Source organism: Talpa europaea (genome assembly GCF_964194135.1).
Source record: "Talpa europaea genome assembly, chromosome: 6".
Classification (NCBI taxonomy): domain Eukaryota; kingdom Metazoa; phylum Chordata; class Mammalia; order Eulipotyphla; family Talpidae; genus Talpa; species Talpa europaea.
The window spans coordinates 70,309,320-70,334,492 of NC_140072.1; the positions used below are offsets into that span (position 1 = coordinate 70,309,320).

The 25,173-nt window shown below is 41.2% G+C and overlaps 1 protein-coding gene across 4 annotated transcripts in view; it reads right to left on the minus strand.

Moving 5' to 3' along the window:
• The window catches only part of EML6 (EMAP like 6), a gene marked incomplete at its 3' end in the record, with an annotated part of 309,679 nt that overhangs the window by 40,551 nt on the left and 243,955 nt on the right, over nucleotides 1-25,173 (minus strand). For 2 of the 4 annotated variants that reach the window (XM_084234453.1, XM_084234451.1), the window contains exons 24-27: nucleotides 24,956-25,044; nucleotides 13,479-13,655; nucleotides 5,030-5,231; nucleotides 4,809-4,935 (exon numbers count right to left, since the gene is read on the minus strand). In XM_084234453.1, the coding sequence (XP_084090579.1) occupies nucleotides 4,809-4,935; nucleotides 5,030-5,231; nucleotides 13,479-13,655; nucleotides 24,956-25,044 (595 nt within the window). Of the gene's footprint in view, nucleotides 1-4,793; nucleotides 4,936-5,029; nucleotides 5,232-13,478; nucleotides 13,656-24,955; nucleotides 25,045-25,173 lie in introns of all 4 variants that reach the window. The other 2 variants (XM_084234452.1, XM_084234450.1) reach the window with 1 other exon arrangement.

A 25,173-nucleotide genomic window follows, 5' to 3' on the forward strand; every position in this document is an offset into this window, starting at 1 on the left:
GCAGGTCTCTGGAGCTGGGATCTGGGTGTCTGGGAGAGGCTTGCCTGGAAAGGTTTCCCTAGACCAGAATTAGATGGAGTCAGCTGGGGATGAAGAAGAGCCCTGTGGGGTGGCCCTGTGTGTTTAGACAAAGGTCTGAAAGTGTGGATTCCTGAATCAGAAAAGACTTCAGGATTTTCCTCAGCCGGATGCCACACAGGGCAATTGTGCAGCAGGGTCACCCAAGGTTCACCTAAGAGTGGGAATATAAGACAGTCCAGCTAAGTCATGGAGGCTAAGCTGAAATGGGTGGCTAGGTGACTCCACAGACACCTCTAAGGGACCATATATGGGAAGGTACAGTCTAGTATTCTTTTGAGAACAGTCACACATTTCTCTTAGCTTTCCCCCTCCTGAAAAGACATGGAACTGAGGATTTTATGACTTCTAAAGAACAAGAACTCACAATGCGCTATAAATTGCACAAAGAAGCACAATCCAGAGCTTCACAGCTATTTTAAAATCAAATATCCAGGTGTAATTAAAAGCAATATATGACTATCTTAAATTTTAGGAATTAGGAGTTCAGTTGCTTAAAAAAACGAGTGATGCTTCCCGTGCAGCTGCTTCACAGTACTGTTCTCATTTTGACATATTCTGCACTCATCCCACCCTTTCCAAGGTGGGAAGGGAAGGAAACCCAAAGCACTGAGAGATGCAATGGCAAGTGGCAAAACCGGTCCTTGTACAGAGCTCATGCGCTGAGCGCTTATCTCTCCAGGTCCTCAAGCATTCATTTCTCATGACCCCTTTTGGTGCACCTCTGAGCCTAGGCATTTAGAAAAGACACCCAGGCAAATGCAAGCATCTGTAAATGCGCGCGCACACACACACACACACACACACACACACACACACACACACGCGCGAAGGAACAAGGAAGGGAAGGGCCTGGAGAGCCTCTTGAAAATGTAGAGTCTGAAGAGGCCGGGGCTGACTGACAGCAGTGAATATTCCCAGGGAGAAGCGAGTGCTGCCTGTCCTGTGCTGCCATTGTCTGTGGCACCCGTCTCTGCTGTGCTCACATATCCAGGATGCTGGAGTCCACAGTGGCCCTTTTGTACCTCAGCTGAGGACTCAGTTGTGCTCTCTGGCCGGCTTATTGACAAGAGGTCTCCCTGCCGCACCTTTGTGCTCTCATGCTGCATTCGCACAAATTCTCCCAACGCCTCACCTTGTTTGCCACTCTGTTCCGTCTCTTCTGCAGTCCAGAAATTACCTACAATCCTATCTCCGAGGCTTGAACTTCCTTTGTTCTATTTAGAATTTGACTCCATGGAGGCTACTATCGCAGGCCCATTTACTGCCCCTTCCTGTCATGGCCCAGCTTTGCGCCGCCCCGGAGCGCCAGGCAGCTGGCATCCAGCTCTCTGGTTACAGCCTCTCTGGAGCTGATGCTTTGAGGCTTATTAAGTTATCAAGGATGTTGTTCTCTACAGAAAAGACTTCATTATTCCTCAAGGCTCTATATTTATCTTAAAATTGTTTTCTTCACTCTTTTTCCCCTCACTCTACCCTATTGAGTTATTTTTTAGAAAATCAGTGAAGTACTGAAAAGTCTATCCCTATATCTTATAACCATTTTTCTTTCTTTCTTTTTTATTATGAAAGGTCTTTATTGGAATTAATATATACATAGAGGAAAGGATATTTTGAGTTTCTCAGTAAAACCCCTAAATTGCATATCCTCTTATGGGCAAATACCCAGACAAACAAGTTAGCACAAAGAAAGGCCAATGAAGCCCAAAGACTTGCTACAATCTAAGGTTTCCTCTGGCAGGGAATGACAAGAAAGGGACTAGCTTGGTTTCAGTGAACTGGGACAGAAAAAGGAAAAATAATGCATCATCATTGTACACATCAAGATAACAGCTGTTGTTCTCTTTGCCAAGGACAGGCTCTCCACATGTCCCTCATGAAACTAAGAATCAGAAAAGCAAGAACTCCTGAGCCTGCAAGTGTTCAGTTATAAGCCAAGCCTGGCTGCTTAATTCCAACTTTAGTTCCGAGCAGCCACCCCCATTTAGGAAGTCAGATTCATGGCATGTTGGGAGTTGTAACCCTCAGTGCCTGAGACCTCTTCTGCTGTCAATGGGGTGGAATTCATTCAGGTCATCTTTCAGGGCTCAGAGCTGACTCCTTTCTCCAACAAAACTCCTTTTTCCTTTTAATGCAGAAAGTCCCTTTCAAATGACCAGCTCTTCAAGGTGCTTGGACCCCTGACTTTGGAATTGTTCCTCAAATAAGCTCAACCTTGTCTACCCTCTGATCTATAGTCCTTGCCATGGGTCTGGACTGCTGCTGCCTGTGTGATGGCTCATGGCACTCCTGATAGGGTCATAATGCCCTGGCTTCTGCTTGTTTGTATGAGCCCCTGAGATGCAACCTTATGAACCAGAGCTTTCATAGAATAGAAAAGTGGTAGATGGTTTCAGATGAAAAACAGTCCAGATTGTATCATAAATATGGCACCAACTGTCAGCTGCATTAATACTTCAAGTAGATGTTTCTTATTGATGTTTCTCAAAGCAGTGCTGATAGACATATCCAGGCCTCCTCCATCTTGGAGTGCTGCCATCTTCAACAGGAGACTTCCAAGTTCTCAGTGTTCATTACCATCAAGTTATGAAACTGGAAAGAGTCTTAAGAGTATAGTTAGAGACTGACTATGGAAGTATCTGCTTGCATTCCCTTGTTATAGAGTATTCCAAGAAAATTTTCAGAACCTCTTCAAGACTTTTTTGCTTTTGTTTCTGATCATATCATTCTGGTTGAATTGCATCTTTGCTTTTGCTTTTTAATTTTAGCATTTGTTGCAGGGGCCTCCCCGATCCACTGATCAGGAATCCCAAATGGCACTCTGAGAGCTGGCCGCAAGCCAGGAGCCGTGAAGCCAGGAGGCGAGCGCCAGAGCGAGCCCATTTTTCTTTTGTGTAAGAAATAGTTGCTCCTGCACAAGCTCATGGAGAGCAGGTTCCCAGTGTGGCATAATGAAGAAAATGAGGTCGCTTTTAATTTTTTAAAAAGATTTATTTATTTTTATACAAGAGCTGGGGGTACAGACCACAGGTGTGAGAGGGTGAGAGGATTCATCAGAGACCAGAGTGGGGAGCAGAACAGGCAGACAGATGGAAATACACTGCTGAGGAGAGCAGCGGGCAAGACAGGAGAGGTCTGCTGCACCATGTGGGTATCTCCCTGGTTGGCCAGGAATCAAACCCTCACTTCAGAGGCTGCGGCCAGTTTCACAGTGCTGCACTCAACCTGCTGAGCCACTGGGGAGGCCCTGTAGCTTTTAATTTTAAAAAAACTTTAAATAATTTAATTTTAAAATTTAAATTCTGAAAAGTGTATGGTTCTCTCTACTCTTGACATTACCACCTCTTCCTACATTGAGCACACATGGAATTTTTACATACCTGCCCAGAGAGACACCAAGACTAGTAAAGGTTTGGGCAAGCCCGAGTTCAGGTTAGAAAGCAGCTGCAGTTTAATTTAGGCCAAATGTCCTTTTCAGAATGGATCATTCAAGGGGGAGGCTTATTCATGCACTCTTGTGCATATGACCCTTTCATTTTCCCTTTTTTTTTAGAATTTGGTCATTTAAAATATTTCTTCTTTGTGGCCATTAAAATACCATGTTGCAAGCAAAATCCTCTACATTATAGACTATTATGGTAAAATCTCTACTTTTTTTTTTTAATCAAAAGAGAATTCTGAACCTTCACATTAACATCTAAGAAAGATGGCAGGTAGGATTAGGGATTTTCACATCAGATACAGTCCTCTTGCCCACAGCACACCCACCATTTATGTAACATGATTTTAACATCTAGCATAGTACTGAAACAGGAGGGGGAATGATGTTTCTTTGTAAGAGGTAATACATTAGATATATTAAATAGTTATCAGGCTGAAAGCCATGATGAAAAAACAATTTGAATCTCATGAATTATACATGGCACCAGGGTACTTAAGAACACTGAATCCAGGTCAATCTGAAGAGCCCACAGAGAATTCTGAAAACATCTTTGAGATCTATAAAATTCTCTTACCATGTTAGTTTTTATTCATTAAATATCCTCCCTACTATGAATACGGTAAATTAAGTAAATGTAGTAATTCTGAATTTTTTCCCCCAAAATGTTTAAGTGTTTGAAAATTTCTCTATCATGTCAATTCTTACAATGGCACATTTAAAATAAGAAAGAAAGAACCTTTCTTTCTATATATAGGATCCAAGGAAACAAAATCAAATTGGGTAAGCATGGAACCCCCAAACCCACCCATATGAACAAATCTGGGTAGGAAAAGATACAGTAAGAGAAGGTACACCAACTGCTGCATGTAACACGGACTCTGGTTACAATGGAAGACTACTTTTCACAATCCACAACTACTCCTCCAGGCCTCAGGAGTCTGCTGTCCTACTATTTCAGTCGTGCACTCTCTTGTCAGCCATCAGGTTCAGGATAGTTTTTGGGTATTCCAATATCCTCTCTGGGCAAAAGGAAGCCTGATCTAACCAAATCTCATGTCTATTCAAGCATTTTCCATAACCAACATCTGCCAAGTGGGATCTACCCTTTGCCACACACAGAGAGACCAGTGGGCAGTTGCCCCAGTATAAGCCTGTATGCAGGTGAAGATTGTGCATATACATTAAAGACTAGCTCAGTGACATTGAGGGCATAGGAAATGCATTGTACTTGAAACGAGCTTCTTGTCATCAGGTATCATAAATGCAGACAAACCTGGTGCCATCATACCTTTCCTCCACTGAAACTTCTTTCAGTTGCTGGTGTGGCTTGGTGCCTTCCATCTCCCTGATGCTCACAGCATAGATCTTGGTGGTGTAGTCAACAGCCTTCTCTCGAGCCACGTCACTGTCATAGCCTCAAATAAGAGAAAGAGATGGGAGAGGGAGTTGGTATGCAGAGCGCAGGAGGCTGTGAAGGAAGGTGCAGCTGTGCATGCAGTTGGGGCTCACCTCCATCTTCTTCAGCATCAGTGTCTGACTCCTCACTGTCTACCAGTTTGCTCTCCTGGGTCCCCACAAACTCCCTTGTCCAGATCATCAAGGCTGTGTCAGCACCACCTACTGTGAGCAGCACCGAGTCATTGTGCAGCCACCTCACATTGGTGACATGTGCGCTATGTCCCACGTATTTCTTGAATCTTGCATGCTGGCCCTGTAAAACCAGAATCAGTGAGGATACCTTCTGGACCCTCATTATCTCTGTATCTGTACTATCTCACCCATGTTATTTTCTAGGGTGGCTCCTACTAGACACAAATGAAACAGCTCATTTAAGCAGGAATTGCCCTACATTTCCCTAGAATGACAAGTACTGTGAGGGCAGGGATTTGATCCTTTTCCATAAAACATTATCTGACTCATTATAGTTCCTCAATAAATAGTTTGTGAGGAAATGGGTGAAATGCTTGACTACAGAACCTATTTCTGGGAGCCTACAGAATTATAAAGAATTTGTTTCTTCTCCAATACCAAACATGGCTTCTCCACAGGTCTCAAATGTACATTGCTGATGTGAGTCTAGCTGATATTTGAGATCAGAAGTACTTTCCCAATCATTCCCCACAGTGACTTTTGTACCACAGCCCAGGTCATGACAGAAGAGCAAGAGTCTTCTTATAATTGGAACCTCAAGTGACATTTATATTTTTTTATTATAAATTTTATTTTTATATTCCCCATATAATTGCAACCCCCTTATTTTGACCCCAATCCCTCCCCTCCCCGCCCCCTACCCCCATAGAGTGTCTCTGGTTCATAGCTGTTTGTTGATTTTGATTTTTACTTTCTTATAGTTATTCTTTTTTCTGGTCCCTTATTTAAGTTTTCTAGATTCCTGCTATGAGTGAGACCATCCGGTATTTTTCTTTTTCTTTCTGGCTTATTTCGCTGAGCACGATCCCTTCCAGCGCCATCCATGTTGCTGCAAAATTGCATGTGACATTTAAAAAATAGATAGCAGTTTCTGCCACAGACAGAAGAAACAATTTCTAATACTAGAAATACTCAAATAACTGATTTAAAATCAAAGTAAGCTCCTTTTCAACCATCAACCAAATAAGCAGAGCCCAATTTATTAGTAATTACTAAAAGTTCTTCAGAGCGGTTGTGCCCAGGCCACGCTGTCTAGCCCTCCAGGTAGGAGAGGACCAGGGGGGATGTGAGTCAGCTGCTTGCTCTGGGGCGGTCCTGACAAGTGGTGGGAAGCCAGGGCTGCCACCAGAAACCAGCTTCTATTTTTGGCCCATGAACCACAGACTGGCAAAAACAGCTGGGTGGGGGCTCTTAAAGAGGGAGTTTTTCCGTCCTCTCAGCGACTCCCAGGGAATACCTTACGCAATGTGGGAAGCCTCGTGCACTTTCTGTGGTCATGAGAGGGTTGGGTGTCCCAGATGAAAATTTTATGCAATAATTGCTAGGAGACTTCCAGAGGGCTTTGCACTGGCCTGCTGGGGAAAAAGAACCCGGCCCCACCACAGGGCAGGTGACAGGTGCAGCAGAGTGCGTGACTGCGAACTAATCTTAAGCAACATCTCTCTATGCTTGGCTGACCCCTATCTGACTGCAGAGTGGAAGTATCCACTCCGTAGCAGCACTGAGTCTAGAGAGATTAGGGTAGTAGATAGGCAGGCAGCATTTCCAGGAAGTCTGCCAGGGCCACTAATTTGCTAGTGAATAAGAAAGCCACACAGTGAGCTCTCAGGGAAACCACGGGGTGATCACGCGAGAGGCGGGTGCATGAAACAAAGAGGACATGCACAGCGGCTACACCACATGTCCTGCTGGGAACAGGAACCCACCCATCACGTCTACCACGAAGGCAAGCTGGTTTCTACAGGGGAAAGAAGAGTGTTTGAGAAATGCCTCTCTTTACTCACATGAGGGGACACAGGGCTTCTAACAGAGTGGAAGAAAGAATCCAAACACAAAGGGTCAGGGGAAACACAGTCTAAGGTGATCAGAATTAGGCTGCAAAGGGAAAGAAAGTGACACAGAGGAGAATGAGGGAAAATTCTGGTCAGTTGCTGCAGCTTTTCAACAAAGCAGAGATTCTTCTAGCACGGGGTGATTCAAGATTCTCAGAATAGGGAAATAAGATCATTGCTCCATTAACAATAAAGGGAATTCACAGTCACTAGAAGGTTCCAGGAAATATGCAGCTCTCCCAGGAGAAAGAGGCATCGGGGATGTTGCCAAACTGCATACTTTTGTTATACTCATTAGAGCTCACGCCACAAGTCTCATCTACCGAGCCATCAAAGAATAGAGAGCCTGGGATATGTCTCTACAACGCTGCTTGTTAACTGCTTTTAAGTAAGAAATTCCCCATAATATGATGAAAGTTATGAAAGCTCTCCTCACGTTCACAATACTTCATGTAACTTTCCTACAAATAAAAATTTGAAATGTAAGGTTCCTTTTGAAAAGAACAATTCTCTAGAATTTTGATGTTCTGCAAAGGAAACTAAAGAACTTGAAGTTGGGTTTTTTTAAATGTAAACAAAAGGTGGCAAATGTACAAACATCCAGATACAAGAGAAGAGGGCAGTGGGAACGTAATGCACAAAGTGACGACTGTAGCTAACACTGCTGTGTTGTGTATCTGCACACTGCTGAGATGGGACACCCTAAAAGTTCTCACCACCGGAAAAAAAAAACACTTTTTAAAATTTATTATTATTTTTTAATTTTATATATATATATATTTAAAGATTTATTTATTTATTTATACAAGCACTGGGTACAGTCAGAAACGCGGGAGGGTGAGAGAATTCAGAGCCAGAGTGGGGAGCAGAGCAGGCAGAAGGACCGAAGTACACTGCTGAGGGGAGCAGCGGGCGGCAGGAGAGGTCTGCACACCATGCGGGACCCTCCTCTGGTGGCAGGGGAGCAGCCGGGGATCGAACCAGTGCTGCAGAGGCTGAGGGCAGCTTCACAACCCAGCACTCAACCCTTGCGCCACCGGGGAGGCCCATTAATTTTATGTATTTTTTACATCATTTTTCATTTTTGTACAATGTATGCATCTTCATCCTGGTCATAGTCCCCACACAATTCCCACCTGCTCCCCTTGTTTTGATCCCACTCCCTCCTCCCCCTCCCTGTAATGTGTCTCTGGCCCATAGTTGCTTGCTGATTTTGATTTTTACTTTAAGATGTGGTACATGTACACAATGGAATATTACTCAGCAATCAAAAAAAATAAACTCATGTAATTTGCAGCAACATGGATGGAGCTGGAAGGGATCATGCTCAGCGAAATAAGCCAGAAAGAAAAAGAAAAATACCAGATGGTCTCACTCCTTATTTAAAAAACCTAAATAAGGGACCAGGAAAAAAAAAACGCTTTTTGAATTCAATTTTTTATGGAGTAATATTGCTTTATAACATTATACAGGGTCCAGGTATGCATCACGAAAGTTGATTTTTCTTGTATCTATAGAATGCAATACATATTAACTAAACTTATGTAAGTCAAGTCAGTATATTGTACCCCTTCAACTTACATAGTGCTGTATGTCAATTATATCTCAATAAAACTGGAGCTATTTTAATCAGTCTGGTACAGAAGAAGGGCACAGCTTTGGGATGGAAGGGAGGCTGTGGGAAGCGATTAGCTATGTAGATGGTGTTGAAGGACAGAATTAGGTTTTCGGATACGTGGCTTAAGGCACTAGAAAAGCAGGTGGGTTTCGGTAAAGCACAGTCTATTTCATGGAGGCTGGAAACAATGTGATTGTCAGGGGTCTAGATGTCATCAAGATAGATTTAAACCCTAAAAGTATTTTAAGGACACATGTTTGTCATTAAGAAAGAAAAATCCCTGGATGAGATGCATAGTAACTCACAGGAAGAAGATAAAGTTCAGGAGAAAGACATGATCTTCGAGTATAACAAACAGAATTGAATTTCGGGCAGAGAGTGAGTTGTGTGGTGGTAATCTCTCATAGGCATCACCAGGACTTGGTGACACAAGCTCAGTGCTAGAATAGGATGGTGTCTTAATCTATTTGGGCTGCCAAACCAAAACATCACATGCAGGGTGGCAAAAACAATAGCAACAGGGGCTTATTTCTCATCGTTCTGGAGGTTGGGAAATCTAAGATCAAGATGCCAGCCAGTATGATTCCTGGTAAGGGCTCCTTCTGGCTTGTACATACTGGCTTCTCACTGGGGGTTCACCTGACTTCTCCATGGGTGTGTGTGTATAATCAGAGAGATTAAGCTATCTGATGTCTCTTCTTTTAAGGATACAAATTCTGTTCAGGATCTCAAATTTAGGACCCATTTAACCTTAATCATTTCCATTAAAGGGCCCCGTATCCAAGCAGGGGAGATCATAAAGAGGGCTAGGACTTCAAAATACTGATTTTGGCAGGGACATAAACCTCCAGCCCATAATGGAAGGTGAACTTTGTTCAACAGACCAGGAAGAGCAGTTGGAGCAATGGAACTACACATCTGGAAATATTCATTATCCTGGGGTCCAAGAATTTGGGGGGGAAAGTATGACCCAAAAATCAGATTGGAAAAGACAAAAAGGAGGGAGTGAGGAATTAGAAAGTAAGTGAAGATAGTCAAAAGGTACAAACTTCCAAGTTATACAATAAAGAAGTCCTGGGAATATAATGTACAACACAGTAACTATAGTTAATATTGCATTGCATATTTGAAAGTTGCTAAGAGAGTAGACTTTAAAAGTTCTTACAAGAAAAAAAACTAATCTTCTGTAGTGATGAATGTTAACTAGACTTAATCATGGTGACTATTTTACAAAATAAACAAATATTGAATTATTATGTTGTACACATGAAATATAATGTTATATATCAATTATATCTCAATTTAAAAAGAAGTGAGAAAGCAGAGGAAAGTTACATTTAAGATTAAGTAAGGGGAGGTCCTATACCTCTAAAATACAAACAATACTGTAAACCAGTGTGATTTCAAAAAAAATTAAAAATAAAAATAAAATGTAAGTAAATAAGGGAGAGAAGAAATATTACCAAAGGATTTGTATTGACCAGGGGCTTTCAAATGTTTTTATACTATGAACCTATTTCTTTAAATCTTAGCACGCAGAATTTAAGAGTAAAAAGATTAAACAATCCAGCATAAAATAATAGACCAAAGATTTTTACAAACCCTTCACAAAGGCCAAATGAGCAAATTAAAAGTGCTCAGTATCATCAGGGAAAGACAATGAGCTTCCCTCCCCACACCCCTCCAGGACAGCTAAATTTTATAAGTCTGACATAAGAAAATATTGGCAACTGGACCTCTCATGTTTTTGGTGGGAATTTAAAATGATAAAAGCACTTTGGGGGCCTCCCCTGGTGGTGCAGCAGTTGAGCGCTGGGCTGAGAAGCTGCTCGCAGCCTTTGCAGCGCCAGTTTGATCCCTGGCCGCCGGTGAGGGTCCCACACGGCGCGCAGACTTCTGCCGCCTGTAGCTCCCCTCAGCAGAGTACTTTGGTCCTTCTGCCTGCTCTGCTCCCTGCTCTGGCTCGGGTGAATCCTCTCACCCTCCCGCGCTTCTGACTATACCCAGTGCTTGTATAAATAAATAAATAAAAAATCTTTAAAAGCAAAAGCACTTTGGAAAAAGGTCTGACAGTTTCTTAAACCCTTAAACATTCATTTACCTCCTATGACCTAGAAATTCCACTCCTATGTATTTACTCAAGAGAACAAAAACACATCCACAAAGACTTTCCAAAAATATTCACAGCAGCTTCCTTACAACCAAACACTAGAAAAGCTTGTGTCTGTTGATAGCTGTATGGAAAACCAAGCCCATTATAGCCATGCAATGAAGTTCCACTCAACTATATAAAGGAACAGCCTACTATCACATAACATGGCTAAACCTTGAACATTCTAAGTGAAAAAATTCAGACACAAAACAGTACTTACTTGATTACCCATTTAAATAAAGGTCTGGAACAGGTAAAATCAATCATGGTTAAAAACATTGAAATTTTTTTTTTAATCTGAGGGTGGAGTGGGAGTAGAGACTGATCCAGAAGGAACATGAGAAAAATTCCTGGGGGAGGTGATAATGTATCCTCACAGGTGTTTGGATTACATAGATATATGTGCTTGGGAAAGCTCTTGAAAAGGGAACCTTAAAATTTGTTTCAACTGTAGCATATAAACTTAATTTAAAAATTATCATAAACAAATCTTGAACTCTAGGAAATTATAAGCATGTTGAAATATTCAGTGACATGTCTCCTGATATCTATAATTTACTCTGAATTACAGACTCCAGGTAATGGGATTCTAGGACTTCTGCTTTCAACTTCTCTATTTGCTTGAAAAGCTCCATAACAAAATATGGGAAAAAGTTTTGCACAGATGCCCAACATATAAAATATAACAGAGAGCAATTCTGGTTGAAGGCAAGGTGGAAACTTGTTTCCTGAGGTGTCCCCGAGGACTCTCCTTGGAATTCCGGGAATCTGAGGAGCAAAACTTGAAATTACTGCTCTAGACATCCTGGCTGGCCAGACTGGGTGTGGATGATGGATTCCCAAGACCAACAGCACACCTGCTACAGTGGCAAGATGCAGTAAACTATGAGGACTTAGGCCATCTAAATCCCTGCAAAATCTTACTCTTCCAAAGCCAGGGAATACTAAGTTTTGACTTGTCTTGCAAGCAATCTTATTTGAGAAAATGTAGAAGCAGCAAGGAAAGCTGCTACTTAGAACTGAACTCTGACCAAGTAGGAAGGGTTGGGAGGTGATAGTGAAGTGATGGGCAATGGGGAGAGGCCACCAGGTGGCTTTGGAATTTGAGATGGTCATTAAAGGGAATGCTGGACATAATCAGAAGTGTGTAGTCTATAAGGCTATCCCAAATTACTATCTGACCAGATGTCAACAAATGAAGAAGGAAAGAGGAAAATGTCTAAAAAAACCAAAGTGGCTACAGAACGAGCCAGTGCATTTGAGTGAGGTGAGAAGGAGCAAATAACCAGGGATGAATAGGACATCCTTCTGGATCAAGCAGGATGAATATGTCTTGCACGGACAACTCTTACTGTAGTTTCAGGAATGCTACAGTCAAAAACTAAGACAGGTGAAAAAGGTTTTTAAAGATACATTTAAGGCTAGAAGAAAAATAGAGAAGTTAGGAACACTTCTTAGATTAAGTGGCTTAAAATGAACTGAAGCAGATTTACTTATCTCTTCTATCACAAAGAATGCACTTCAAACCAGAAAGGGAAAATCAGAGCTCATTTCCATGAGTAAAGGCACCTTCAAATGTGGCCACAGAAATAATACCACTAAAACGGAGAAGTTCAGAAAACAGCAGAGGTGGCATAAAACATAAAAGATTCCTGTATCCAAGAGGGAAAACAAACTCTGGCAAATATTGATTCATGAGTTGATGCAATCCCTGGAAAATTGTAGGGTGAATTATTACACAGAAGGTCAATAAGTACTTGGAAGAGGAAGCAATGATTACAAGGCAGCCACAGGGCTTCACTGTGAACTCACCACATGTCTTTAATTGGTTGGTTGGTTAGAGAGATTAGGGATACCAGAGACACTATCAATCTGGTTTTTAGCAAGACATTTGCCAGGCCTTTCATGATGCTGAGTTGGCTTGGGATCAGAAATGTAAGCTCCATAAGAATAAAGTCAGATAGATCTAAATGTCTGGGACTGACTGAAGAACTGTAACTAAATACATGCATTAACAAACTGAATGTCAAGTTGAATAGAGGCTCCTGGTGTGATGTTTGGTTGTTCTAGTCTTTCCATGATTTAGAACTCACTCTTGTGAAATCAGAGTATGTGTGACACTAGAAGAAGAATACATACATTGAAAAAGTACTAAGGAGATGTTGAAGATTGTTAGAATGGGATTAAATAAAACAGATAAATTTTATGATGTACAGACATAAAGTTCTGTGCCCAGAATTGACAAAATCAACTGTATAAGCACAGGATGGTGATAACCTGAATATTCTGGCAAATGACACCTATGATTCAATTGTGTAGCCAATGCAAAACATTTTTACAATTGAAGCTACTTAAAAATGAATCGGGCTGTTTTGTGAGGTAGTAAGTTCCTCATCTCTGGACGTGTGCTAGTACAAGTTCAAAAGGTAGCAGTCTGAGATGCTGTAAAGAAAATCCTTACTTTGCAGTTTGTGAGGTGTTGGATTTGATAACCACTGATGGCTTTTCCAGGAGAAATCTATGCAATGAAATCTGACCCAAATCAGTAATGATAATCATGAAGATTTTTATATAGCATAAATCAAAATGACACTCTAAGTAGCATGACTGCTTGTGTCTTCAATATTTAAAAATCTACTTAGATACAATAAATTTGGGGTTATTAATGAGACTGAGCAAGTATATGTAATAAACAGGCAATATTACCTTGACAGGATATGAAAACAGCTTAACAAAACCGAAGTCATCTCCAGTGGCTAAAAGGGAACAGTCTTTGGTGAGACTGGCAGCATTCACATCGGTGACATCGCTATGTGCTGGCCAGATCCCCTCACACGTGGGGCCCAGCACACATGTCCACGTGTCCCACTCTATCTTCTCAATCTGAAAAGTAAAGAAAATGACTATACTTTGGCATAATCTGGAGATCTTTCTGTTTCATTTAAAAGAAATGCTTTGTGGCTGAAGAGATGGCACCGTGGCCAACAACACTGGGCATTAGTTCTATGTGCTGAGGCCCACCATCTAAGCTGCAGTTTTACAGTGGTCACATGTAATAAACCAGCACTGTTGTCAAATTGCCAGATAGTTTTTTCTTGATAAAATGAACAGTTTGGAATTGTGGAAACTTGAAAATGATAAAGGTTTTCAGTTCTTACCTATTTATCTTTATATAAAACATAAACAAAATCAGTGTCTTTCAAGCTCAGCACTACTCAGATTTGGGGCTGGATAATTCTTTGTCAGGGCAGTCCTGTGTGTGGTAGTATATTTAGCAACATCCCTGTCTTCCACTCACTGGATATCAGTAGCACCCCCTCCCCAAGATGCCCCCAGACTTTGTCCAATGTTCCTGGGGGAGGCGAAGGGGGCAAAGTTGTTCCCAAATGAGAACGATTCAGCAAGATTGAGCACATTGTGGCCAATCATTTAGCAACTGTTTAAAAAAGTTGTAAGACAGGACTTTTTTTTTAAAAGGACTACTTCCTTGGAGGAAAGCGTAATAAGGTTCTATAGCTACTTTACTATCCTTTATGCTCTAAAGAGACTACCTTAAAAATATGGAACTGTTCATATTGTATTGTCATGTATATATATTTTATCCTTTAAAGCTCTTTTGTCTGACATACTTGGGGGGTGGAATTAGGGTCAAAATAAGGGAGGGGATTGTATGGGGACTATAACCAAGATGAAAATGCATACATTGTGCAAAAATGATGTAAAAAATATATAAAATAAAAAAAAACTGTTTTGTCTGAAATTCATAGTTAGAATATTGGCAGCTTGCATAGGCTAAATTCCGGTAAAAATCAAAGCTTTTCTTTCCTTAAAAAAATAGAATAATAGGGCCTCCCCGGTGGCGCAGCGGTTGAGCGCTGGGTTGCAAAGCTGCCTGCAGCCTCTGCGGCGCCGATTCGATCCCCGGGTACTCCCCGGCCACCGGAGGAGGGTCCCACATGGTGCGCAGACCTCTCCTGCCCCCCCGCTGCTCCCCTCAGCAGTGTACTTCAGTCCTTCTGCCTGCTCTGCTCCCCGCTCTGGCTCTGGTGAATTCTCTCACCCTCCCGCGCTTCTGACTGTACCCAGTGCATGTATAAACAAAACAAACAAACAAATAAAATAAATAAATAAAAACATGCCTCTATTAAAAAAAAAATAGAATAATAACAACAACACTGCATTAGGCCTCCCTGGGGGTTTGATCTCATTTACCTTCATCCAAGATTTTCTAGTACATCTCAGCATTATAGTTTCTTTAGACAAAGAACCTCTTAAAAGCCTGTAAAATATATCATCAGCGAATTAGCTAAAATTCAGAACGGGATTGTTCTCTTTGGATTTGGAAACTGCTTTGCATGTTGCCAATGTACCTTGTCTTCATTTCCATTGTTTTCTGTTTTGCTGTCACTGCTTAGAAGCGAAATGATGTGATAAAGATGCAGCTAAGATTTCGGTCACTATGTGGGGAGAAGCTACCAGATTTTAGTCGTGAAATTTCTGCTCATTTAATGTTCTAGATTTCTTCTGGATACACACAGAATGGGAACCAACAAGTAGTGACTAATCTGGTGACTTGAGTTCCTCAGGTAAGGCCAGAGGCTGAGGTGACCTGAGATTTTCCCCAGCAATTACCTCAGTTTTCTTATGTGTAAGTAAAAGTCACCTAGCATCTTATGACATCCTGAAATGACCTTCACAGAAAGAGGCAGGGAACAACCCATGCTGATTCTGGAAGCAGGTTTTCTGGCTACTGAAAAAATTCCATTACTGAGATCCTCCTTGTCTGTCTCTGATGCCACTCTCTAAGTGGCAATTTCCCTGGCGTCACTGTCCAGGCAGGAAAGGGGGGTGAGCTGGTCTGACTCTTCTGCAGTCACCCCCAATAGAACACTGATATGGACATGGTGCTCTCCAAGGGAAGGAAATGTCTAACTCAGAAGTTAGAGAAATAGCATTTAAAATGTAGCATTAAAGGGTCTCCCTGGTGGCCTAGGGGTTAAGTCTCAGAGCTATCATCACTATAGCCTGAATTAGATTCCCGGCCAAGGAGCTGACCCACAAGGTGCAGCAGACCTCTCTAGTCTCACCTGCTGCTCCCCTCAGCATTGTATTTCAGTAAATCCAACTGTTCTGCTCTCCACTCTGTCTGGTTAATCCTCTCAACCCACATCTCTGGCCTACAACCAATTTCTTCTACATAAAAATAAATAAAAATTTAAAAAAATGTAGCATTAACAACGATGCTTTTAACCTACAAAACCCAAAAGAAGTAAATAAACTTGCTTTTTTCAAAAGATTTATTTATTTATGCATAGAAGAACTGGGGTACAGGCCAGACGTGCAGGAGAGTGAGAGGATTCATCAGGGACAGAGTGGGGAGCAGAATAGGCAGATGTACTGAAATACACTGCTGAGGGGAGCAGCAGGCAAGACAGGAGAGATCTGCTGCACCATGTGGGTTAGCTTCCTGGCTGGGGATAGAACTTGTGCTGTAGTGGCTTTGGATAGGTTCATAGCCTGAGACTTATCCCCTTGCACCACCAGAGAGGCCCTAAATAAACTTATTAAAAACACTGATCTAAGATGGGGAGAGAGTCTTCTAAGGGTCTCTTTTTCAGCACCTTGCTTCAGGCACAGATGTCATTATCATTTTGTGGAGGAGGCAGTGATGCCCATGGAGGGTTAGTCACATAAATCACAGCCTCCTTAGGAAGTAGAGGAGTTAGAATACCAGGGAACTGGCCTCTAATTGAAAGCTGCTATTAACTGTACCATGTGCATCAGATGGACTTAAATGGTCATTTAATATTTGTTATACTAATAGTTTACTAGGTAAGGTTTGTATTAGTGTCACTGTGACTATTTCTTAAAAAAAAAAGAAATAACTTTTCAAAATCCTTCATATTCTATTGAAGGGTCTGACAATACAAGTTATCACTGGTGATTAAATCAATGAACTTCCTGGGCCTCCCCTGGTGGTGCAGGCGGTTAAGTGCAGCTCTGTGAAGCTGTCCACAGCCTCTGCAGCACTGTTGGATCCCGCCCAGCCGGCCAGCGAGGGTCCTACATAGCGCAGCAGACCTCTCCTGTCCTGCCTGCTGCTCCCCTCAGCAGTGTATTTCGTCAGTCTGTCTGTTCTGTTCCCCACTCTGTCTCTTACTCTCCCCCGCATCTGGCCTGTACCCCAGTTCTTGTATAAATAAATAAATCTTTAAAAAACAAAAACACAATGAACTTCCCTTTGGTTCTGTCAGTAGTGACAACACTGAGGAGGCCAAGGAGAGGAAACACCAGCAGGAGGGACTCCCCAACCAACAGCAGAGAACAGCCACTGGAATAACAAATGCGCTCCACGGAGTGACGAATTAACTCTTCAGAGCCAAGAGTTGCACTTCGGGAAGACTTACAGCATCAATTTCCCTTCAGTGTGTATTCTTTTTTTTTTTTTTTTTGTAACTGAATTTATTTATTTATTTATTTATTTTTAAATAATAAATTTTATTTTTATATTCCCCATACAATTGCAACCCCCCCATTCTGACCCCAATCCCTCCCCTCCCGCCCCTCACCCCCCAAAAAGTGTCTCTGGTTCATAGTTTTTTGTTGATTTTGATTGTCGCTTTCTTATAGTTATTCATTTTTCTGGTCCCTTATTTAAGTATTCTAGATTCCTGCTATGAGTAAGACCATCCGGTATTTTTCTTTTTCTTTTTGGCTTATTTCGCTGAGCATGATCCCTTCCAGCGCCATCCATGTTGCTGCAAATTGCATGCGTTTATCTTTTTTGAATGCTGAGTAATATTCCATGGTATATATGTACCACATCTTCTTGATCCAGTCATCTATTTTTGGGCATTTGGGTTGTTTCCAAAGCTTAGCTATTGTAAATAGTGCTGCTATAAACATAGGGGTGCAGGTGTTGTTTGGAATTGATGTTTCTGTGTCCTTTGGGTAAATACCTAGGAGTGGAATTGCTAGATCATATGGAAGCTCTATGTTTAGTAGGTCCAGAAATCTCCACACAGCTCTCCATAGTGGTTGGACCAGTTTGCACTCCCACCAACAGTGCAGAAGAGTTCCTTTTTCTCCACACCCTCGCCGACATTTGTTGTTGCTAGTTTTTTTAATATGTGCCATTCTCACTGGTGTAAGATGGTATCTCATGGTAGTTTTGATTTGCATTTCCCTGATGACAAGTGATGTTGAACATTTTTTCATATGCCTGTTGGCCATTTGCATTTCCTCTTCAGAGAAGTTTCTTTTTAGCTCTTCTGCCCATTTTTTGACGGGATTATTTTCTTTGTGGTTGTTGAGTCTCATCAGCTCTTTGCAGATTTTTGTGATCAATCCTCTACCATTAGTGTTGTGTGCAAAAATGTTCTCCCAGTTGGTGGGGTTTCTCTTTGTTTTTGTTATTGTCTCTTTTGCTGTGCAGAAGCTCTTTAATTTGATGTAGTCCCAGCTGTTGATCTTTGCCTTCACTATCACTGCTTTGGGTGATGTGTCTGTAAAGATGTCTTTGATGTGCAAATCACGTAGTGTTTCGCCTATATTTCCTTCTATATATTTTATGGTTTCAGGTCTTATGTCTAGTTCTTTAATCCATTTTCAGTTGATTTTTGTGTATGGTGTGAGGTAGTGGTCAAGCTTCATTCTTTTGCATGTAGCGACCCAGTTTTCCCAGCACCATTTATTGAACAAACTTTCTTTGCTCCAATGCATAGTCTTTGCTCCTTTGTCAAAGATTAGTTGACCATAAATCTGTGGGTTTATTTCTGGATTTTCTATTCGATTCAATTGGTCAGTGTGTCTGTTCTTGTTCCAATACCATGCAGTTTTGATGATTATGGCTTTGTAGTATAGTTTGAAGTCTGGGAGTGTGATGCCTCCATTCCCTTCTTTTTTTTTCAGGAGCGCTTTGGCTATTCGGGGTTTTTTGTGATTCCATATGAATTTCATCAATAATTGTTCTATTTCTTTGAAGAATGGCATTGAAATTTTGATTGGAATAGCACTGAATCTGTATATTGCTTTTGGTAGGATGGCCATTTTAATAATGTTTATTCTTCCAATCCATGAGCAGGGGATGTCTTTCCATTTCTTTGTGTCTTCTTCTATTTCTTTTAACAGTGTTTTATAGTTTTCTTTGTATAGGTCCTTTACCTCTTTTGTTAGATTTATTCCCAAATATTTGATTTTTTTTGTTCCAATAATAAAAGGGATGTTTTTTTTGATTTCTTCTTCTTCAGATTTATTGTTTGTATATAGGAAGGCTACTGACTTTTGCGTGTTGATTTTGTATCCTGCTACTTTACTGAACTGATTGATGAGTTGAATTAGTTTTTCTGTGGAGTTTTTGGGGTTCTCTATGTATATTATCATATCATCTGCAAATAGTGATAGTTTGACTTCTTCTTTTCCTATTTGGATTCCTTGGATGTCTTTCTCTTGTCTTATTGCTCTGGCTAGGACTTCCAGTATTATATTGAAAAGCAGTGGTGAAAGTGGACATCCTTGTCTTGTTCCAGATTTTAATGGAATTGCTTTCAGCTTTTCACCATTGAGAATGATACTGGCTGTTGGCTTGTCATAGATGGCCTTTATGATGTTGAGGTATGTTCCTTGTATCCCAAGAATTTCAAGGGTTTTTATCATGAATGCGTGTTGCACTTTGTTGAAAGCTTTCTCAGCATCTATTGATATTATCATATGGTTTTTATATTTCTTTTTGTTGATGTGTTGGATAACGTTGATTGATTTTCGGATGTTGAACCATCCCTGTGTCCCTGGAATGAATCCTACTTGGTCGTGGTGAATTATCTTATGGATACATTGTTGGATTCTGATAGCTAAAATTTTATTGAGGATTTTTGCATCAGTGTTCATTAGGGAGATTGGCCTGTAGTTTTCCTTTTTTGTGTTGTCCTTGTTTGGTTTTGGTATTAGTGTAATGTTGGCTTCATAGAATGTGTTTGGTATTGTCCCTTCCTTCTCAATATTTTGAAAGAGTTTGTGAAGGATAGGCACTAATTTGTCTCTGAATGTTTGGTAGAATTCATTTGTAAATCCATCAGGTCCTGGGCTTTTGTTTTTGATTACCATTTCAATTTCGCTAATTGTAATTGGTCTGTTTAGGTGTTCTATTTCTTCTTTATCTAGCTTTGGGTGATTGTAGAGTTGTAGGAATTTGTCCATCTCCTCTAGATTGTTGAACTTGTTTCCATATAACTGTTCATAGTAGTTACTGATTATTCTTTTGATTTCTGCTGTGTCCGTTGTGATTTCTCCTCTTTCATTTGTGATCCTGTTTATTTGTGCTTTCTCCCTTTTTTCCTTTGTGAGCCTGGCTAGGGGTTTGTCTATTTTATTTATTTTTTCAAAGAACCAGCTCTTGGTTTCATTATCTTTTGGATTGTTTTTTTTAGTTTCAATTTCATTTATTTCTGCTTTGGTTTTTATTATTTCTTTTCTTCTACTGGTTTTGGGGTTTTTTTGTTGTTCTTTTTCTAGATCTTTGAGCTTCCAGATTAGGTTGTTTCTTTGAATTCTTTCTTGTTTCTTGATGTGAGCTTCTATTTCTACATATTTTCCTCTTATTACTGCTTTTGCTGCATCCCATACATTTAGGATATTGATGTCCTCCTTGTCATTCAATTGAAAGAATTTTTTAATTTCTTCTTTGATCTCCTCATTAGTCCAGTGGTCTACCAGTAGTGTGGTTTTTAATCTCCATGAAGTAGGAAAGTTCCTTGCCTTCTTTTTATGGTTTATTTCTAGTTTGATGCCTTCATGGTGAGAAAAGATGGTTGATATGATTTCAATCTTGGTGTATCTGTCGATGTTTGTCTTGTGCCCCAGTATGTGATCGATCCTGGAGAATGATCCATGTGCACTTGAGAAAAATGTGTACTCCATTTTTTGGGGGTTTAGTGTTCTATAGATGTCTGTTAAGCCCAAGCACTCTAGATCCTTATTTAGAGCTTTAGTTTCTTTACTTATTTTTTGTCTTGTTGATCTATCCATTGTTGATAGTGGTGTGTTGAAGTCTACCACTACATATATGTTTTCTCTGATGTCTGTTTTCAGAGAGGACAATAGTTGTCTGATATATTTTGGTGTTCCTTCGTTTGGTGAGTATATGTTAATGAGTGTTATTTCTTCTTGAAGTATTGTCCCCTTGATCATAATGTAGTGACCATTGGGGTCTTTTTTTATTTTTTTGAGTTTGAAGTCTATTTTATCTGATATAAGTATAGCTGTTCCTGCTTTCTTTTTTGGTCCATTTGCTTGTAGGATTGTTTTCCATCCTTTAACTTTGAGCCTATTTTTATCTTTTGTAGCTAAATGTGTTTCCTGGAGACAGCAAAAGGTTGGGTTTTGTTTCTTAATCCAGGCTGCAACTCTGTGTCTTTTTATTGAAGAGTTTAGTCCATTTACATTTAGAGTTAATATTGATATGTTAGCCTTTGTATTTGCCATTTTGTTTGTCTTTCCTTTGATTTTATTTATTCTTTAATAACTTTTTTTTTTTTTTGGCCTTCTTTCGTTGTTATTCGTCCCTCTGAGGTTCTGGCTTTAGGATTCCTTGTAGTATTTTTTGGAGTGGGGGTTAGTCGTAATGAAATTCCAGAGTTTCTCTTTGTCTGGGAAGGTCCTTATTCTTTCTTCATAGAGGAAGGAGAGCTTTGCAAAATAGAGTATTCTTGGTTGGCATCTGTTTTCTTGGAGTCTGTCGACTATGTCCCTCTACTCTCTCCTTGCCCGTAGTGTTTCTTCAGATAAGTCTGATGTCAGCCTGATTGGTTTTCCTTTGAATGTTATCTGTTTCTTCCCTCTTGTCAGCTTCATTATTTTTTCCTTGTCCTGGATTCTTGGGAGCTTTACTATTATGTGTCTTGCTGTATTTTTCCTTTCGTCTTGGAAGTTTGGTGTTCTTTTTGCTTCTTGTATATCAATTTTCCGCTCCTTCTTCAAGTTTGGGAAGTTCTCTTCAATTATCTCCTGGAATATTTTCTCTGTTCCTACATCTCTCTCCTCTCCTTCTGGAATTCCTATAACTCTTATATTTCCTTTCCTCATGGAGTCAGATAGTACCCGAAGTCTTTCTTTGGTCTTTTTCCTTCGTACTTCTCTTTCCTTTTCTGTTTTGGTTCTTTTTATTTCTGTGTCTTCAAGAGTACTTATTCGTTTTTCCATTTCCTCTATTCTGCTTTCATTGCTTTTCCCAGAGTTCTTTAGTTCCTCCATTAATTCTTTGATCTCCTGTGTTTCTTTTGCTTCCCTCTTTAGGGACTCAATTTCCTTCTTCTGATCATTGTTTTTCTTTATGAGTTGTGTCATTTTTTTAATCACGGCAATTTTAAATTCTCTTTCTGGATGTCTCAGAAGTTCTTCCAAGTTACTGTCGTTGCAATCTGGGGGGTGGTTTTCTTTTTGTGGTGTGCTTTTTTCCTGGGGAGTTGCTAGGTTGCGTGTGGTTCTTCTACTCCCTACTGTCTGTTTTCTTATTTGTCGTATGCATTGGGACACTGTGTTGCTCGGACTGGCCGGCATCTTGGGTGAACTTCTCCGCTCTCCTCTGGCTCCTCCAGGAGCCATCTCTGGCTTCTGAGGGAGCTTTCTGCTGGTTTCAGGAATTCTTTACTGAAGAAATGTCCCTGTTCTAAAATGGCAACGTGGGACTCAGTCCCTGAGCATCCGGTTTCAGGCACACTCTTGTGCGCGCCCGGTCTGCCCCGGCCGTGGGTGCCTGTTCCCTCTGTGGGCTCAGAATGCTGGTCGGAAGGGGCCTGGCGTGGGCTAACTTCCCAGCTGGCCACTGTCTCCTCCGGGAGCCTTCTGCCCTTTTCAAGCAGTCTTAAGAAATTTCCCTGTTCTATGGGGTGTTAGTGACTTTTTTTTTCTGGTCGCTAGGTGGCGCCAGAGATCTCTCCTATTGTCCTTGGGGGGCTGTTTTTCGCCCCCCCCCGACCCCGTGGGACAGGGAACAGAGCGGGAATGGTAGGGTAAACCTCAACGGCTTTGGGGTGCTGTGTCTGCCTTGTGCCCCACCGTCGTGGAGAACCCACACCCCAAACTTCGTGCCCCGGGTCTCAGTTCAAAGCCCTCAGGTCCAGGACGTGGGCTGTAGCCCAGTTCAGTGGTGCGGGAATGGTGCCTTTTGCACCCCACTCCTGTGCCTGGGTGCCTGGTTCCTGCTCACTCAGTGAGGGACTTTCATCCCAGTGAGGGCCTCCGCGCATCTCCCCGCAAGCCTAGGTCGCAGGCGCGGGGACCTGGGCAGCCGCGATCCTGATCTGAGTTTGCTTTTCAAGTGCGCCAAGCGCGCTGCTTTTCCACGCAAGCTTACTGGCCGGCCCGGGGCTGTGTGCAGGTCTCCTCCAGAGTCTCTTTGTTCTCTAATGGCGCCGGGAGCCGTTCGCTCATCGCCGCGGTGAATCCTGCAGGGTTCTCCACAGCTCCCGTTCACGGGGTGTGGTGGCTGCAATAGTTCCTTTCCACTCACAGTCCCGCTTGCTGCGTAGTTTGTTCTTGTTGGTCGTTTTAGTTTGTTTTTTTCCTCCTCTCTGCCGGTCGGAGAGTGCTGACTCTGTGGGTGGGGGAGGGGAGCAGGATTCTGTGCTTTCCTCCCTTCTTGTTCTCTTTTATGGCCACTTTCTTCTTCGGGTAGTTTGCTGGAGTCGTCCGTTTATCTTCCGTGTCCCAGTTCTCACTGGGACCTCCCGCTTTTCTTCCCTATTAACTTTTTTAATGGGAGATCTTACTCGCAGCGTCTCCTCGCCGCCATGTTGCTCCGCCCCCCCAGTGTGTATTCTTTTACATTATAATTCTCATCTGTGCCAAGCTGGTCTCATCCCCTATCTGTCATTTTGTCAAACTGCATTTCATTTCAGTGCACTTGTTTTTGGACCCAGGTGAAGTGATGTAAATAACCTTTTAATACACAGGAGAAATCCAAGAGACCCATGGTATAGGCCACAGGGTCCCACACAGACTCCTCTAGATTGGAATGACAGTTGCATGATCTTCTTACTCTCTTTGAACTTTCCTTTTGACAACTGTCATGCAGGGCTGTAGTAAGGATTAAAATGCAGGTAGATAAAGTGCCTAGCACATTCAACAGATATCCAGAGAAAGATGATATAATTAAAAATATCTCTCACCCAAGGCCATAAATGTTTCTCTGCCCAAAATCTTAAAATGACGACTGATTGGAGATAAATGACTGATTGGAACTGGGGAGTAAGGTCAATTGGTCAGTAGACAATTTCCATTAAATACCATGCCATCGTCTATAACAACTTGTATTTTTTGTGCACTGAGCATATATTTCCTTTGGGAACAATGAAAAGATTATGAAGGGACACATGTCCAAATGTCTCTGGAAGTACTTTACAATTCTGAGATTCTATTACTGGCCAACTGAAGCAAGAGAGAACCTTATGCTCATCCTCAGGTGGGCACTTTTAGCCACTTTCCCTCAGAGGAAGCAATATTTCCTTTTCTTTTATCAAAGGTTACACAGACAATACATGAGTCAGATTGTCTCCTGGCATGAAGAGGATGCTTTTGGTGTTTAATTGGGCAATGGCCTTTTAGCCATCAAGGTCATCCTGTGAAAGCATTGGGTTGCTGAGCTTCCAGAAGGCCATTATCATGGATTCAAAATTTTTACCTAGGTTTTGCTTTCAACTAATTAACAAATTATGTCTGTGGCTAAGAACATGAGGAAAACATGAAAATCAGTTTGATACTTCAGGATGGTCATATAGTGGATAGCTTTTGTTTTGAAAAATAATTTCTCCTATTGCTGCAGAAGATATTATTATTACAAACAATAAACATTGAGAAAGTATGTTTCCAAAATTTACATACATAAAAGTTTGCGCAAGATAAGTCAAATGGAAAAGTGACAGTAACATTGAAATTGTTAGCTTAGTCATTATCTTTGGCAGGAAAATAAAATAGGATGGCAGCTCACATTGCTACATCCATGGTATAGTAAATCCATGTGTCCTCAGAAAGTAGGAAATCAGGTTAAGTGATCAGACCTAAGAAATGACCAAACTTAAGGGCCCTAAATATAACCAATATTAGTGGATGGAAATGAACAGTATTTGTTAAAATGAACATAGTAAATCTTTATGAAATTCTTTTTAAAAAGATGAGTGTATGATTATTACCTCTGAAGGTCTTATTATGTGCCGTTTGCCTCTTGGAGCTTCAAAAAAGAGTTGCTCTTTGGCACCCGAATTAACTTGTAATAATTTTCCTGGCATGACAGAATGAAAGAGAGAGACAATTAAACTCTGCATCTATCTTTTAATTATAAAATAATAAGCATGGTTGTAACTATTTTGATTCATTTTAGTCCAAGTCTCATAAAGTGAGTAAATATGCC